Source organism: Dendrobates tinctorius, unplaced genomic scaffold (assembly GCF_039654945.1).
Source record: "Dendrobates tinctorius isolate UK_male_01 unplaced genomic scaffold, ASM3965494v1 ptg000358l, whole genome shotgun sequence".
Classification (NCBI taxonomy): Eukaryota; Metazoa; Chordata; class Amphibia; order Anura; family Dendrobatidae; genus Dendrobates; species Dendrobates tinctorius.
In genome coordinates, this window is record NW_027362024.1 from 1,039,102 (window position 1) to 1,058,489 (window position 19,388).

Here is a 19,388-nt window from a genome sequence, read left to right on the forward strand (position 1 = left end):
CTAATAATTTTGTCAACAATTGTTGCCTTTTCACCAAGCTGCTTGCCTATTGTGCTGCAGCCCACCCCAGCCTTGTGCAGGTCTGCAATTTGTCCCTTGTGTCCTTAGACAGCTCTTTGGTCTTGGCCATGGTGGAGAGGTTGGCGTGTGACTGATTATCTGGAAAGGTGTCTTTTATACAGATAACAAGTTCAAACTGGTTGCAATTAATACAGGTCACAGCAGAGTAGAAGGGCTTTTTAAAGAAAAACTAACAGGTCTGAGAGAGTCTGAATTCTTGGTGGTTGGTCAGTGATCATACACTTATTTCATGCAATAACATGCAATTTCATTATTTTAAAATCATACAATGTGATTTTCTGTTTTTTTTATTTTTAGATTTTCTGTCACCGTTGAAGTGTACCTGTGATAAATATTACAGACTTCTCCATTCTTTGTAGGAGGGAAAACTTGCAAAATGGCAGCGTATCAAATACTTATTTTCCGCACTGTGTCAGGATCTTGGCTGTACATGTCCTTAAAGATTCATTTCTTACATTCGCATCAAGACATGTTTCAACCAAACTGTGAAGTCGTGAGCGATGAGCACGGTGAGAGATTTCACCAAGATATTGCACCTATAGAAAAAAGATCAAGGACAATGGAATCCATCAATGCTTGTAGATAACGTTGGACCATTGTAAGAGATGACCCGGTGCAGGAGTACAAGAGACAAGCAAAAAGAGCTGTCACTGAATGAGGGCCACAATTCATAATGCAATTTCTGTGACTGTGTGTAATCCGTAATAGTGTTTAGATATGTCTTAGATATTGGAATTGCTGCTAAGCTTCCTCTAAGGCTGGTTTCACACTTGCGTTTTTTCGCACTGGATTTTAGCGCTAAAAAACGCATGCTTTTTTTCCCTATATTTTGCATGGGATGCGCTTATGTGCGCATACACATGCGTTTGTATGCATTTTTCCGCGCATGCGTTTTTTTGCGGTATGCGCTCGGGCGCACAAAATGCATCCTGTTGCATTTTTTGGGCGTCCGACTTGCCTCAAAAAAAAAACGCATGCGCGCGCAATGTGTTTTTTTACAGCAAGATACCCATTATAAGTCTATGGGTGCGCATATGTGCGCATTGGCATGCTTATGTATGCTTTTTTGCGCATGCGTTTTTTTTTTAACCATTAGTTGGACAATGGAATTTAGGGGTTTGGGTTAGAGTTAGGGTTAGTTAAGGGGGTTTAGGGTTAGGGTTAGGGTTAGCTAGGGTTTAGGGTTAGGGTTTGGGTTAGGGTTACTAGGGTTTGGTTAAGGGTTAGGGTTAGTATGGTTTGGTTAAGGGTTAGGGTCAGGGTTAGGGTCAGAGTTAGGGTTAGGGTCAGGGTATGGTTTGGTTAAGGGTTAGGGTCAGGGTTAGGGTTAGGGTCAGGGTTAGGGTTATGGTCAGGGTTAGGGTTAGGATCAGGGTATGGTTTGGTTAAGGGTTAGGGTCAGAGTTAGGGTCAGGGTTAGGGTTAGTAAAGTCATGGTTTGGGTTAGTGTGAGGGGCCACCTAATGTTGGAAAAAAACGCAAATGCGGTAAAAACGCACTTAAAACGCATACAAACGCATAAAAGCGCTGCGTTTTTTTCATGCATGCTCATAAAAATGCTTGAAAAAAACGCAGCATTTGTATGCGTTTGTATGCGTTTTTTCAATGCGTTTTTTTGCGGGAAAAACGCGCTGCAAAAAAAAAAGCAAGTGTGAAAGTAGCCTAAGTATCAGACAATTGGCCTAACAAAATATTATGCATTTTTATATTTGCAAAAGTAATGTTTCCGAGTACTGAAACTATTATGTATCAATAACATGTAGCGGTAAAAGGAAAAAACAAGGGACAAGTAAAATTGTCATTGTCAGCTCTGAACTCAGAAGGGGAGAATCAGGAGGACACGGCTCGTTTCATAACTCAACCGGACAGCTTCTTTATAACCAATGAATTTTTATTAAATTTCAAACAGCTACAAGTCCTACAGTCAGCGCAGAGACAATAGAGTCGGTGATAGGGGCATCACATATGACTTGGCTCCTAGAGAAAAGGCCTTCTCAGCGTCCAAGGGCAGGAATGCACTGGGAAGGCCCAACAGTTCCGCCACCCAAATGAGATTCAAATTCGGTGGGTACCATCCTTGGTTTCCCGGCCAGCCACAAAACCGACCTGGTCAGGAGAGACAAGAGAGGGGATTATCAAATGAAGGCGGGAGGCTAGCAATTTGGTATATATCTTTAAATCATAATTCAATAAAGCAATGGGTCTAAAATTCCCAGGACTATCAGGGGTCTTACCTGGCTTAGGGAGAGTGGTAATAGTAGCTTCCAAATTAGGGGCAGCAACTTTGCCTGAATCCCACCAACATGAAAACATCCTCAATAGATATGGGGCCAGAAGTTCCTGAAAAGTGCGATAATATTCATTTGATAGTCCATCCGGACCAGGCGCAGTGTGTAGCTTCCTGCTTTTAATAGTTTTTTTGATCTCCTCTTCTGTAAATGGGGCGTTTAACAATAATAATTGTTCTTGGGATACACGTGGTAAATTAACTGATTGCAGATATGAATCGATTGCTACCTGAGTGGGTTGACGGGTCTGCGGGTCAGAATGTAAGTTATATAAATGGGAGTAGTACTTTACAAATGTCTCCGTGATGTCAATCGGATTCCTAACCAGACACCCATTCTGATCTTGTAAACCATCTTTTCTGGATTTAGCCTCTCGCTTACGTACCCTATGTGCCAGTATTGCTCCCGTTCTGTCTCCAGTGGCGTAAAAGTGAGTTTTAAGCTTATGTAAATTACGGGCATAGGCAGAAAGCAAAACCTCCCGCAATTGAAAGCCAACCCCATAAATCTCATCCGACACCGCCTGCGAGGGTGAGGTTTTATTCAGTGATTACAACTGGTCAAGTCTAGCTAAGAGGTCATCCCCTATCCCTCTATTACGCTTCAGTATGGAGGCTTGTTGTATGAGATATCCCCGTATAACTACTTTATGCGCAGCCCATAGCGTTTCATCTGAAACTTCCCCATTATCGTTAATATGGAAGTAGTGAGTGAGTCAACTCAGTAGAGATACCACACGTCACCTTCTCATTTAGTAAAAGAGACGGGTTCAGACGCCACCGAAAAGCAGGGTTCGCATGATGTTTTAATGCTAACTGTAACACAATGGGAGCATGGTCAGACCAGGTAATTAATCCTATGCTGGAGGAGATGCATCTAGGAAGAACCGAAGTATCCACCAGAATATGGTCTATCCTAGTATATGTACGGTGTCGGAAGGAATAAAAGGTATAATCTTTTTCACTTGCGTGGGAGTACCTCCAGAAATCGTGTAGATGATATTCTTTGGCTATGCCTTTCAATGCCCCCCTAGGCCGAATGCCACCTCGTGAGCAGTCTAGATCCCTGTCCATGGGAAGATTAAAGTCTCCACAGTATATCTTTTCACCCTGCGCCAGACCACCCAATCTATGTAGTACTTTGCGGATAAATGTCTGTTGCGAATGATTTGGGGCGTAGATGACTGTGATTGTGTGCAACTCGCCATTCAATGTGCATATGAGGGACAGAAATCTGCCCACAGGATCCGCTTCCTTCCGAATACATTTGATGGCTAATGTATTTTTAAAGATGATGCACACCCCAGCCTTTTTAGTGTTATTATTAGCTAAGTAAATATTAGAGAATTGTGGGTGACGCAGCCTAAAATTATCAGCTTCTATCAGATGCGTCTCCTGCAGGCAGATAATCTCCGCACCTGATTTTTTCACCTCTTTCCATAGGATGGACCTCTTATTGGGGGAGTTCAACCCCCTAACACTTAAAAACATAATGGTAACACTCATAATTCTACATAAAAAAACTTGCTATCACACATACATCTTCATGAACCCATATCACCTGCATCTGGGCTCGTGTGTTGGCAACATAGAGAACCACAGTAACCACATTAAAAAGACCCATCTCGGAGGTGTACCTAAAAAACAGGAGACAAGGGAAACAAAACACAGAGAAAAGTAAAAAAAATTCTAAACACAAAGTCATGCAGCCACTAGGCCAAAGGCCAGGCTAATCAGGCAGTGAAATGCCTGAGTGGTCAGTCCTAGACCGCAGGTAAATGCCAGCTCAGGGCAGTTCCAAGGCTCACTCCCAAAAAGATGGAAAATAACCGGGAGTTATCTTGGACGAGGTGCTGGAGCAAAAAGAAAAAAACGGTGACAAAATCCGTAGCACCCTCACAGCAGAGTCCTGCATCCGGACAGCATCTCATCCTCCTCTTCAAGTTTGAATCCAGTCCTGAACAATTTTCTTTCCCATCGGGTTCTGGCGGGGAGCAAAGGAAATCTTCCAATCGGTTAGCTTGTTCTCAGCCTGTTTGGGAGATTGGCAGACCACACCACCAACCTTCATAAGATATTATCAGCCTGACAGGATTGAATCCCCATTTGTATCGGATATGAACATCACGTAGTGCTTTACAAACATGAGCGAATTCTCGCCTCCTTGGCAGCGTGGACGCTAATAAATCTGGGAACACCTGTAAGCCTTGGTATTCAGCAGGGAGCTCAGGGGGTTTCCTCATCCCCTGCATGAAGGCGTCTTTGGTAGTATAGAAGTGGACACGCGCCAAAGTGTCTCTCGGCAAGGCTGGGTCCACATGCCGGGGTTTGGGGAGTCTATCCTGTCAATCAGGAAATCCCTGGGGAGCAAGGTTGGGAGTACAGTTTGCATGAATTTAAGCAAAAAGTCAGCCAGCTCCTTATCTGGAATGTCGCCCTGTATGCCCCTGACACGCACATTTTTCCTCCGTGATCTATCTTCTAGATCATACATCTTATCCTGGACCACAGTCATATCCTCTCTCAAAGCTTTGTTCTCATCCACTAGGGCATTTATAGTCTTGGCATATTCAGCCATCTTGCTCTCGACATGAGCAGTTCTCTCCCCAGGGACGAGACTTCCCCTCTAATCTCCTGCAGCATGGACTGCTTGTCTTCCTTTAGGGAAGCACGAATGGAGGCCAGAAAGTCTCTCATGCCTCCTTTAGTAATAGGAGACAGGTTGATGTGAGTCTCAAATGTCCCCCTCCCCCCAGAGCCAACTGATGAGCGGGAGGAAGCTGAGGGGGAAGCCGCCGCCATTTTACCTGCAGCATGTGCAGTTTGTCCTCGGGGGAAGAAGTCCGGGAGCTTCCGCGGGGGAACAGGATTTCTGCGCTCTCCCTCCGGTAATCATGTGCCCAGGACCTTCCAGGAGCCATTACTGTGCACAGGGAGGAGGAGAGGTAATATAGAGTGCTGTTATTATCCGGTTTAAGTCCAGAGAAGCAGGAGCCTGTGAGTTATGTGGCCTCTCTGGTCTGCATGCAGGCCACGCCCCCCATGAGAGGGCTTTCGATTCGGTGTCCTGGACATATCCTTTTATGGTTCTATCGGAAGTCGGATTCTCCCCTAAACTTATAAAGTGCCTCCAATTGTTATATGATAGCCCTATCGCTTATGTAAAACTCCCGTCACCACATCCCCCTCCAATTAATATTCAGAGGGTACCAGGCAGGGCTGTCCTCTGTCTCTGGCTCTTTTTGCACTTGTAATGGAACCCATTGTGGAAGCAATAAGGAGAGATCAGAATATCCTGGGCCCTGAGAATATGGGAGACCAATATAAAGTCAGCCTCTTTGCGGATGATCTCCTGCTAACATTAATAAGTCCCCACACTACACGCCCTCACTTGTTTTCCCTCCTTCACAAATTTGAGAAGATCTCAGGGTTGAAGATTAACATTAATAAATACAAAGCATTATTTGTAAATTTTCCTAAGACAGAGCAAACTAATATAGTGTCCCATCTTGGGTTTATACACAAAGAACAATATCTAACATATCTGGGTATCAACTTAACAGCCAACAGGTCAACTCAGCTTAGGTGGAATTACACTCCACTGATCCGAAACTTCCAGAGGGACCTGGATAGATGGGCTTCCTCAAAATTATCCTGGCTCGGCAGAACACATGCATTAAAAATGGTGTCACTGCCTCGCTTCTTATATCTATTTAGGTCCCTCCCAATTATGGTACCAGCCAGAACGTTCCCTCATTTACACTCTATGATGTCTAAGTTTCTTTGGCTCTGAAAACAACCCAGAATTGTGCAAAAACTTATGTTCCGTCACAGAAAAGAAGGGGGTTTATCCCTCCCTAATTTTACACTTTATTACAAGTCGGCACAGATTGCTCCATTAATAAGTGCGTGTTCATATCCCAATAGTCTGAGATGGGTTATTCTGGAATCATTTCTCTCCAAACCATTCTCTTTATCAGGCCTAATGTGGACCACAGACCGACTTCCACGGGGGTTAATGAATGTGGCTCCTTTTACAGTCCACTTGTTGCTTCTTTGGAGTAAAGTCCGGTTTAGATATAACTTACAATCAAGCCCTTCTCCCCTGACAGCTATATTACAAAACCCCATGTTCCCGCCAGGCCTTGAGCCACAAATTTTTTTTTGGTGGAAGCTGAAAGGTATTCATATACTTAAACATTTGTGTTCCCCATTTAATATCTTACTTGACAGACAGGAATTTGTTCAAACATTTGATCCTCCAGTTAGGGAGGTAATGCGACTGAACCAGATCTTCCACTTTGCAAAGCAGATCCTCCCGAGCGGTACTACTCTCAGGGCAACCAGTTTTGAAAATAAATGTCTAAATGACCCTTTGGGCAGGGGAACGATCTCATTGATCTACTATGCTATAAATTCTCCACAAAATGATAAAAAAATTGAAGTATACACTGTGTTACAGTAGGAGGAGGATTTGGGGTTTAAACAGTCAATTGATGAATGGTATCGTAGCTATGACACCCTATCAGAAGGTAGTCACCAGACTTCCCTTGTTGAGACCTCCTTAAAACTATTGCACATAGTCTATTATGTACTGGAAAAAATTCACAGCATTTTTCCTAAAATCTCGGGAGACTGTTTTAGGGGCTGTGGAATATCTGGTGACATGAGACATATTTGGTGGTCTTGTATGGTGGTTTCTGGGCTTTGGGAGAAGGTGAAGCGTCTGATAGCACAGATGTATGGTGGACCGGTTGATCTGGAACCTTCTACCCTTTTACTGGGAACCAGGCCTTCCCAGCTTCCAGAAAGCTTTCAGAAGCTAGTAAACTACTTATGTATGGCCACTAAATCCACATTACGGCAAAGTGGAAGTCGCCCTCACTGTCAATATCTGTGGAGAAAGAGAAGATGAACGACATTATGTTATTCTCATTTGTGGCCCCATCGTTTCTTGTAGAATAAATCCCTTTCTCACACAGTCCTGTAGTAATGACTTTGTTCTCACGTTTTGTAGGAGGGTTCGTCTGACTCCATCTTATGTAATCAGTATAAGTGCGAGAGATGAGAGACCGACGACCGCAGTTTTACCGTGTGTGTCCGGCGTCAGTTCTACAGTGTGAGAGACGCGGGGTCTGTGACCGAAGCTGGGGTTATACGGGTGTATACAGCATACACAGAGGGGTCTGTGACCGAAGCTGGGGGTATACGGGTGTATACAGCATACACAGAGGGGTCCGTGACCGAAGTTGAGGGTATACGGGTGTATACAGCACACAGGGGTCAGCGACCAAAGCTGGGGGTATACGGGTGTATACAGTGTACACAGGGGTCTGTTACCGAAGCTGGGGGTATACGGGTGTATACAGCATACACAGAGGGGTCTATGGCCAAAACTGTGGGTATACGGGTGTATACAGCGTACACAGGGTCTATGGCTAAAGCTGGGGGTATACGGGTGTATACAGCGTATGCAGGGGGGTCTGTGACCAAAGCTGGGGGTATACAGGTGTATACAGCGTACACAGGGGTCTGTGACCGAACCTGGGGGTATACGGGTGTATGCAGCGTACACAGGGGTCTGCGACCAAAACTGGGGATATACGGGTGTATACAGTGAACACAGGGGGCTGTGACCGAATCTGGGAGTACACGGTGTATACAGCATACACAGGGGTCTGCGACCGAAGCTGGGGGTATACAGGTGTATACAGCATACACACAGGGTTCTGAGACTGAAGCTGGGGGTATACTGATGTATACAGTGTGAGAGACGCGGGGACTGTGACTGAAGCTGGGGGTATACAGGTGAATACAGTATACACAGGGGTCTGCGACTGAAGCTGGGTGTACATGGGTGTATAGTGTACACAGGGGTCTGCGACTAAAACTGGGGATAAACAGGTGTATACAGTGAACACAGGGGTCTGTGACCGAAGCTGGGGGTATACGGGTGTACATAGCGTACACAGAGGGGTCTGCGACCGAAGCTGGGGGTATATGGGTGTTTACAGCACACACAGAGGGGTCTGCGACCGAAGCTGGGGGAATATAGGTGTATACAGTGTACAAATAGGCGTCTGCGACCGAAGCTGGGGGTATATGAGTGTAAACAGCATACACAGGGGTCTGTGCCCGAACATGGGGGTATATGGGTGTATACAGGGCACACTGAAGGGTCTGCGACTGAAGCTGGGAGTATACGGGTGTATACAGCATATACTGTGGGGTCTGCGACCGAAGCTGGGGTATACAGAGTACACAGAGGGGTCCACACAAACACGGCTTCGCTCTGTACACCTCATACACACACGGCTCCGCTCCGTACACCTCGTACGCACGCGACTCCGCTCCGTACACCTCGTACGCACACGGCTCCGCTCCGTACACCTCGTACACACACGGCTCCGCTCCGTACACCTCGTACACACACGGCTCCGCTCCGTACACCTCGTACACACACGGCTCCGCTCCGTACACCTCGTACACACACGGCTCCGCTCCGTACACCTCGTACACACACGGCTCCGCTCAGTACACCTCGTACACACACGGCTCCGCTCAGTACACCTCGTACACACACGGCTCCGCTCAGTACACCTCGTACACACACAGGGCTCCGCTCAGTACACCTCGTACACACACAGGGCTCCGCTCAGTACACCTCGTACACACACAGGGCTCCGCTCAGTACACCTCGTACACACACAGGGCTCCGCTCAGTACACCTCGTACACACACAGGGCTCCGCTCAGTACACCTCGTACACACACAGGGCTCCGCTCAGTACACCTCGTACACACACAGGGCTCCGCTCAGTACACCTCGTACACACACAGGGCTCCGCTCAGTACACCTCGTACACACACGGCTTGGCTCCGCTCAGTACACCTCGTACACACACGGCACCGCTCCGTACACCTCGTACACACACGGCTCCGCTCCGTACACCTCGTACACACACGGCTCCGCTCCGTACACCTTGTACACACACAGCTCCACTCCGTACACCTCGTACACATGCGTCTCCGCTCCGTACACCTCGTACACACATGGCTCTGCTACATCCACCCTGTAAACCCCTCCTGACCCCACACATAAACTTCCCCTCATCCAGCACCATGACAACCAGCACAGCAGAGTCCTGCACACACTTAAGGCCCCGTCACACTAAGCGACTTACCAGCGATCCCGACACCGATATCAAGGTGTCAGGATCGCTAGTAAGTCGCTATGTGATCGCTGGCCATCCCTGTAAAAAATAGAATCAAAATAAAAAATATTGTTATTCTCACCTTCCGATGTCCTGTTCTGCCATCCTGCCTCTCTCCACGCTCCGGTCCCAGTGATCCTTTGCGAGAATGACCGCGAGATGTCACGGTCTCGAGGGATAACAAAGTCTCGCGGTCATTCGTGCAAAGGATCACTGGGACCCGAGCGTGGAGAGAGGCAGGATGGCAGAACAGGACATCGGAAGGTGAGAATAACAATATTTTTTATTTTGATTCTATTTTTTACAGGGATGGCCAGCGATCACATAGCGACTTACTAGCGATCCTGACACCTTGATATCGCTTAATGTGACGGGGGCCTTAAGTGTGTGCAGGACTCTGCTGTGCTGGTTGTCATGGTGCTGGATGAGGGGAAGTTTATGTGTGGGGTCAGGAGGGGTTTACAGGGTGGATGTAGCAGAGCCATGTGTGTACGAGGTGTACGGAGCGGAGACGTATGTGTACGAGGTGTACGGAGCGGAGCTGTGTGTGTACAAGGTGTACGGAGCGGAGCCGCGTGTGTACGAGGTGTACGGAGCGGAGCCGTGTGTGTACGAGGTGTACGGAGCGGTGCCGCGTGTGTACGAGGTGTGCGGAGCGGAGCCAAGCCGTGTGTGGAAGGTGGAAGGTGAGAATAACAATATTTTTTATTTTTTGTATTATTTTTTGTACCTGGTCGCTGGTCTCCCGCCTTTCACACACAGCGATGCGTGCTGGCCAGCGGGAGACCAGCGACCAAAGAAATGTCCAGAGGTTTCTTCCAGCGATCAGCGATACCGGCAGGGGGGCCGCTCGCTGATCACTGTCACACACAGCGATCTCGCTGGTGAGATCGCTGTTACGTCACAAAAGTTGTGACTCAGCAGCGAGCTCGCTACCGAGATCGCTTAGTGAGACGGGGCCTTTAGGCCCCTGATCATGTGACCTCTGACTCCTCCCCTCATGTGACCTCATCACAGGTCCTGTGCGCACAGAGCAGCTGTAGAAATCTCCGGCCTCGGGGGTCTCACCAGACTTCGCTCTTTTCTTGCAGGGGCCGCAGTGGATTTCATCCTGGATCCATAGAGCTGAATAGAGGAGCGATGTTCCTTCACTCCGATGGTAATTGATGGTGACGTTTGTCCAACGTCCACGTTACTGAGTAAATCCCCCCAGCCGGTAAAGACCCTGATATCCACAGGTGTCCCCTCTAATTGGGGGAAAGGGATAGAAAAGCCTCTTATCCCGAGGGGAAACCCTGTACATGGAGACATCGGCCTCAGATCTCTCCTGTCCTGTTCTTCCAGAAAAGCCTCAAACTTCTGTGTGTGACTCAGAGCTGAGATCTAACGTGATAGAAGATTCCAGTGCGGGGAAGACGGGAAACCTTCATATAGACGGCCGGTGGGGATGGAGGCAGTGACCGACTCTGGCCAAATCTGTCTCTAGAGCCGCAGTAGAAGATGAAGATGTCGTCCTCATCATGAAGGAGTTATTTCTCATGTCGCGTGTAATGAATATCTCCTGCAGTATTGCTAATGCCGATTCCAGTGTCGGTAATGAGACGAGAATTAGCGTTATGGAAGATGAGTCTATGAGGAACGTGTTCAGCTGCCGACTCCGAGGAGGAAACTGCTTGTTGTCTGTGGCCTAAATATATAGGTTTTATTAGTAGATGTCAGGGGAGAAAACTAAACCCTGTAAGATAATAAATCTCCTCATATGTTTCCCTTATTATCTCCAGTAATTGTATTATTACACAGGATTCTTATGATGTTACATCGGATCATCTTCTTCTCATTCAGGTCTCTAAAATATCGGATCCTCTCAGTGAAGATCTTCTACAGAAGAGAATTTTCCTGATTTCCCCATCAAGGATGGATATGGACAGAGACAAGATGGCGGAGAGGATGTTACACCTCACCCTAGAGATCCTCTTCCGTCTCACTGGAGAGGTGAGAGATTCTGATGACGTCACATTACATCATTCTTATCTATGGGAATAACAGATGGACAGAACTGGAGAGGTGAGGACTCTGGAAATGTCTGTAGTGAGATTTATTAATGTGTCTCTCCATTAACAGGATTACACAGTGGTGAAGACCTCTAGTGATCGCTGTCAGGACCCTGTGTCTGAGGGATGTGGAAGACCCCTGAGCCCAATCACGGGGCCTCCACCTCACCCCCTGATCCATGAGGACATCAATGACCAGAAGATCCTAGAACTCATCTACAAGATGACTGAGCTGCTGACTGGAGAGGTGACACTGCAGGGAATGCTGGGACATTATACAGTAACACTATGAAGGGATCGGGGGGATGACGGTATCATTGTATGTGTCAGGTTCCTATAAGTTGTCAGGATGTCGCCGTCTATTTCTCCATGGAGGAGTGGGAGTATTTAGAAGGACAAAGAGATCTGTACAAGAACGTCATAATGGAGGTTCCCCAGCCTCTCACATCTCCAGGTAATAGACAGGACTAAATACACACGGCCTATAATTATCTGTATGTAGAGAATGAATTCAGTCCCTGTATGTGTTTCCTCCAGATCTATCCAGTAAGAGGACAACACCAGAGAGATGTCCCCATCCTCTTCTTCCACAGGACTGTAACCAAGAAGATCCCAGTGCTCCTCAGGATCATCAGGTAGATGGAGAGAAGGTGTCAGGAGATCTCCCCTATGAAGTGTAGACGGCTGTGAAGGTCTTGTGCTCAGTCTTGTTTTATCCACCAGTATTATGTGTTTTATACTTGTGTAATGAGAACGGTGGAGATGGCAGGATTAGAGCTGATCATAGATGGGACTTCTCCATCTGTCGGTGACTTTTACAATATTTGTTTCAGGGTGAAGATCTCACCCATATTAATACTACAGAGACATATGTGAGAGATGATGAGCGGTGTAAAGAGGAGATTCCCACATATGACTACCCAGGTGAGTAGTAACCACTGAATGCAGAGAAGTCACAGATTCCTCTCAGTCACCGGCTGTGGCTGCTTTATCGGTGGTGTAGTTCGGCTGTATTACCATGATCACCATTTTGCCTCTAGACCACAACATTCTCCTCCACCCAAAACTGTTCAAATGACTTTGGGCATTGAAAGCCCTTTTCTATAGAACTTACAACCTGGAGGATCCACCTACCCCCTGGGATTAATAACAAGAATCTCATATAAAATGCTAAAATGCCTATGGATGATACCAAAACAATTTGTTCACCCTAGGCACAAGCCACATCAGCTCCTATAAACATGGAAACACCGGAGAAAAAAGGGAGCAAAACGACGACTGCAAAAATATTAATAATTTTTATTAAATATCGTACAAAGAAGTGCACAAAATCATGATGAGGTGCCAATATAAAGCAGATGAACACATACCTGACCATCCCCTCGTCCATCCAAGATGAAATAATGTCCTCATATATGTATTTTAGACATCATGCCCAAGTGGAAGCCCAAAATATAATACCGCCCTACAAAAATCAATGGCCATATGGCCCAGATAACTTCAAGTAAATCCCCTGAGCAAAGCTCAAAAAGTAAGGAGGAGAGACATATAATGTCCTTAGGGTGCAATGAATCTGGACATAAATAAGGGCGACCACCAGTGAAAGACAGAAATAAATGTCAGATCAAAATCTTACCAGAGGATGCAGGAGGAAGAGGGGAAGCGTCTGGCAGTGACCCCTGACGCACGTTTCATGGCGCAGAAAGGCCGCTTTATCAAGGAGATAGTAACCATATCTCCACAGGACCTTCATATACCCTGTGACCGCGGTCACGTGACCGGGATCAACCAATCATCGCGGACTCATCGGCGCATGCGCTCTGAGGTCGGCAAGCACCGCTGCACAGAACAGGCATCATGCTGAACACAGGACACCGGTCAAAAGACCAAGGCGCCCGTGTACAACATAAAGACGCCCATCTGTCAGCAGCACAATTACCACCGCAGAGAGATGCGCACAGCCGCCCATAATTGTATCCCATATATAGGGTAAATGGAAATCCCAAAAATCCATACCGGGAAGATGAATGATTTTTAAAGGGGTCATGGCCATACAAAAGAATCATCACATACATACATGGATATACATCACATATAGCCCAGGCGATAAAGAGTCTCATATATTAAATACATCAAATGCATAAAACGAATATATGGTCATGACACATACAACTATAAAGGCCACTAGATCCGATTCACATGTTTGATATAATATGCTCATAATTATATCCCATACATGGGAAGAACCGTAAGGTCCATGCAGACAATAATCCTAAGCGGGTCATGACCGTAAAAAAAGTCATCACATATATATAAATGTACATCGTATATGACATAAACAGTGAAAAAATCTCACATACTAAGTACATAAAATACATAGAATACAATATATGGTCATGATTCCCACAACTGTAGAGACTGCTGGATGCGGTTCACATAGATATGGTACAGGGTGAGGGTCCAAGGAGATATATGGTGTCCTCAAGGTCACTAGCTATAAATTATTGACATACAAGAAAAGATTAGTGAAAATAAAGAGTAAAAATTAAAAACAATATAAAAACAACACACTGCCAGAAAAAAGGAGGGAGTGTGATATAGACCTGTGGAGGAAAAAGGACAGGAGGAATTCTCATTACCTATATATTATATGCCTATAAATATACCCAGATATCCATATGGAATATACTATAAAGAGAATAATGCAAATCATCCCATTGGGAATCCATTAACAAAAAAGAAAATAATATCCGGGACCAATTGATGCATAATTGTTAAATCCCCAAAGACTATAGGAATGGGGCCAAGCTCAAAACTTCATTGAGTCCATTAGGGGTCATGGTGTCCAGTTGAACGAACCACCTGAGTTCCATCTGTGATAAAAAATGTTTGTTGTGACCCCCCCTAATCCCCATATGAAGCGCATCCATCCCTCTAGTTCTCTTCTCATCAGATGGGACAAGGGAATTTCAGATTAGACAGAGAATTTCCTGTGGAACTTCAAACGTGATTTACTATGCCACGTGCCCTTGTCCCAAAATATATGTGGGTCTGACAACAAGAGAACTCAGGATTCGAGTGCGCGAGCATGTGCGGGACATTGGCGCGGCCAAGACAGTGTCCGATATTGGGGATGTGAAAACCATTCCCCAACACTATAGATCATGTCATAATAGCGATGCGACCTTATTGAAGATTAGAGGGATTGATGCGCTTCATATGGTTTATGCGGCTTCATACTCTAATTACACCAGAGAGGTTTCACCACTAGTTACTCATTTATTACTGATGGAGACTGTGGAGTTTGATCATTTCAGTAGTTCCTAATCAGGCCCCATTATTAATATCTGACGTGTGTCACTTTATGTGGTGGTAAGTTTTGAATTCTTCACAAAGGATAATAGAAAACAAATGGATCTTAGAAATTGTTTTCCAGCTTCGCACTGTACCCTACATACACTACTATCTGGCGGTGTTCAGAAGGGAAGGAGCGCCATTTAGCTATTTGAATGCAGATCTAGCTGAATAGTTTGCAGACACAATGTATTGGGAGCACTGTTCATGGTAACCTGGCAGCTCAAAAGATGTCCACCATGAACATGCTTGGCTCTATCTTCTTTGCTTTCCCAAGGATTGCCTTGCTCATCGCCCTATAACACCCTCACATGGAATCTGACCTTACACAGGGACCTTTAGGCTTGGACCATGGTGTTACCTGCTACTCTGTGGTGTTAGATGGCGAGAAGAATAGTCAGGTAGCCGGGTCAGAACCAGAAGGACAGAATCAGTAGACACAAGAGTAGTCAGTAAACGGGCCACAGTCACAGCAGGAAACAAATACACAAGCCACAAGCTGAGCACAGAGGACTGAACCAGAGGAGAACAGCGCTGTATCTGGCAGATTCCGGCCATGTGCTTTGCGCTTTAGTAGGGTGTGGTACTTTCCAATTGGCTGAAGTAGGGAGCAGATTACTCCAGCTGGACAGCAGGAACAGATCCCAGATGAGATTGGACACACCATATGCAGAAGCCCTAATATAACTAAATGACAGAAAACCAGAATAGTAGAAATCCCCATAAAGTGATTCCATTTTATAAATTAATTCACTGAGGGTTATAATCCTTAGGAGGAGTGAATATTTTGACTCCACAGCCACTTTCTGGGAATTAACACTCAGTGGATGTTGGAGAGTGAAAATTACACATTTGCCATTTTATTACCCAGCACATAGTGCCCAGATTGTGCTCCAGGAGACACCGCAAATTAAGTGGGTTCTTCTCACTATAATATTGCTAAATACAGGGATCCTAAATGTTGTTTGCGCACACTGCAAGACTCCGAAGTGACAGCGGATTTTGCTGGATTGGTTTATAGAAACTCTGTTGCTTTTCAGCAGCCTTTGAGCCACTAATAGTGTGGGAACCTCTGTTTTTCCATTGACAGATGATGGACCTGAGTGGGGACTTGTTTTTTGTGAGATGAGAATTGGTATTATTTTCACCTACATAACATTGATTGGTTTCTTTATATTTGATATTTGGGAGGCAGAATGAACAAACAGTTGAACACCACACACTACTGGTTCATCCAACAAGGTTTTCTATTAGACTGTGAACTGTCATTGTCTTGGGAAATAATTAAAGTTTTTTACATAGCTTGCCATTTTTATGGACGGTATAAGTAGAAACGTTCAAAAATATAAAAAACTCAAGGATATTTTATTTTAAAAAGTTTTTTTTTATCTTAGCAGATGTCTGTACCAGGAGATCAGAGGGACAGCTGACATCTTCAACTTTTAAATCTGATGATCTTGAGATCCTACAAGACACAACTGAAGTGATTACTGTTATTCCAGATATATTATCTATTCACAGCAAAGATCTGTCATCTGATCCTATGAAACAGGTCCCATCTTCTGATTCATTACTGACTACTAAGGAAAATCAAAGTCACAAAAGAGGCATTAAAAAACAAACTGCTCCTAAAGCAAAGAAGTCATTTTTATGTTCAGAATGTGGGAAATGTTTTAACAAGAAATCTCATTTTGTTACTCACCAGAGAACACACACAGGGGAGAAGCCTTTTTCATGTTCAGAATGTGGGAAATATTTTGCATCAAAATCAAATTTTGCTATCCACCAGAGAACTCACACAGGGGAGAAGCCTTTTTCCTGTTCAGAATGTGGGAAAAATTTTGCACAGAAATCAAATTTTGTTATCCACCAGAGAACTCACACAGGGGAGAAGCCTTTTTCCTGTTCAGAATGTGGGAAATGTTTTAATAATAAATCTGATTGTGTTAAGCACCAGATAATCCACACAGGGGAGAAGCCTTTTTCCTGTTCAGAATGTGGGAAATGTTTTAATCTGAAATCGGTTCTTGATAGACACCAGAGAGCACACACAGGGGAGAAGCCTTTTTCCTGTTTACAATGTGGGAAATGTTTTAACACTAAATCTGATTGTGTTAATCACCAGAGAATCCACACAGGGGAGAAGCCTTTTTCCTGTTCAGAATGTGGGAAATGTTTTAACACTAAATCAGATTTTGTTAAGCACCAGAGAATCCACACAGGAGAGAAGCCTTTCTCATGTTTAGAATGTGGGAAGTGTTTTAGACAGAATTCACATTTTCTTACCCACAAGAGAACTCACACAGGGGAGAAGCCTGTTTCATGTTCAGAATGTGGGAAATGTTTTATGAATAAATCATATTGTGTTAGGCACCAGAGAACTCACACAGGGGAGAAGCCTTTTTCCTGTTCAGAATGTGGGAAATGTTTTACCACTAAATCAGAATGTCTTAAGCACCAGAGAATCCACACAGGGGAGAAGCCTTTTTTATGTTCATAATGTTATAATGTTAGAATAGTTTTAACCAAAATTGAATCTTCTTAAATGGGTTGTCTCTTGTCATTCCTCATGTTTGCTGACGAAAGGATAAAACTAAACCTTATTGCAAATGTAAAACTATACCCATAATTCACCCCCTGAAGGTTAGTCGGAAAGTGACTAATAGAAAAAACATATACCCCACATCTCAGTATATAGGGTGAGGTGACGTTTACACACTCACTCTCATTTCTACGGGTTTCATCGTCCTCACCAAAGGCGACTCATTAAGAGACTATTTAATATTGACCTATATTCAAGAGAGACTAAATGAGAAAAAAAAAAACTAAAATCATATATCATGTTATCCGAAACAGAAAACTAGCCACATATTGGCAGATCCCAAACACCAAACTATATACTTCTGAAGTTTCTAAGCCTCTCCAGTGTCAGGAATAGATAGTATGAATTTGAATTTACCAAACGGTTGCAATGAAATAAAGAGTGAAAAATTTAAAGGGGTGTGAATACTTTCCATACCCGCTGTATCAGTAAAAATAACTCCTCTTTATTAGGTTAAGTATAAAAGAATTGCACCATTTTCCGATACCCGTCACGTCTCCATTTTTCATGATCTCGGATCGGGTGAAAGACTATTTTTTGTGTGCCGAGCTGACGTTATTAATGGAGACCATTTTGGTGCAGATATGATGTTTTGGTCATCCTTTATTGCATTTTAATGCAATGTTGCGGCGACCAAAAAAAGTAATTCTGGCGTTTTGACATTCTTTCTCGTTACGCCATTTAGTGATTGGGTTAATTCTTTTTATATTGATATATTCTGAATATGGCTATAACAAATATGTGTTTGTCTGATTTTTTACTGTTTTATTTTGAAAGGGGGTGACTTGAACTTTTATATTTTTTTATATTTTTTAAAACATTTTTTTTACTTTTAGCATTGTGAAGACATACAGGATTGTATCTTAATTAACCAGACAGCTATTTTTAGCAAATGAAGAATAATAGAATGTTATCTGTATATTGGCTTTAAATTTAAGTGTTGATTTCTGGTTGGTCAAGAAAACTGACTTTTGTTTGTGTAAGTCAGTAATATTGACTTTTATTGTGCGCTTATCCTTGATCACTGGTGATGTTTGCTGATATGCTAATTATGCATTGTGTTATGGAGCCAGTTTGTTGACTTCTAAAGCAGAGAGGGAAAAACTATGCAAATAGTTTAAATAATCAAGTAATGCTATAATAATCTCACCTCCATTCTTACCCTTTATGTAAATACTGAATGAGGGACACTTGTTAAGTGTAAAAATGGGCTACATGCCTCTGTATAAAGAGACTGAGAGAGAAACAGCCAGAGAGATTCTGCCAAGACATCCATACATCCCAAAAGGACAAGAGACAGGACAGCAGCCACAACATCATCACAAGGGACACGGATCTATCATTCTATAGGAAACATCCTAGGGGTTTTCAGCCGCGGTTGGAAGAATACAGATCTGCTCCATTGACCATCGCTGAACCATGGATATGTTCGGAGAAGCCAGATTGTGATCTTTGGATCAACTGGCCTTGTACCTTGTATGGACTGAATGGACTCTCATCTTCTTACATTTATTGTTACCTCCTCTCTGTGTGCGTGCCACAGGTGGAGTAGTCGACCCTGGAAGATGAAGCCAGGCTGTGATCCTCGGATCAACTGTCCTTGTATGGACTGTCATCTTCTTATGCTTGTCGTTACCTCCTCTCTGTGTGTGTGACACAGCTGGGGTAGTGACCCTGGAAGATCTGAAATCACAGAAGCTATTATCCCGGCGGGTCAGTGGAAGGGTGAGACTCTGTAATGTGCCCTATCTTGGGTACTGTGCTGGGACTGTTCTATGTGTTATCTGCCTGTTTTGTGGT

General features: G+C 44.5%; 1 protein-coding gene across 1 annotated transcript in view; it reads left to right on the plus strand.

Annotated features, from left to right (window-relative positions):
• Positions 1-19,152, plus strand: part of LOC141075499 (uncharacterized) — a 50,766-nt gene extending 31,614 nt beyond the window's left edge. The window contains exon 3 of the mRNA XM_073562587.1: positions 16,668-19,152. Coding sequence (XP_073418688.1) covers positions 16,668-17,486 — 819 coding nt within the window. The 3' untranslated portion in view covers positions 17,487-19,152. The remainder of the gene's footprint in view (positions 1-16,667) is intronic.
• The last annotated feature ends 236 nt before the right edge of the window (positions 19,153-19,388 follow it).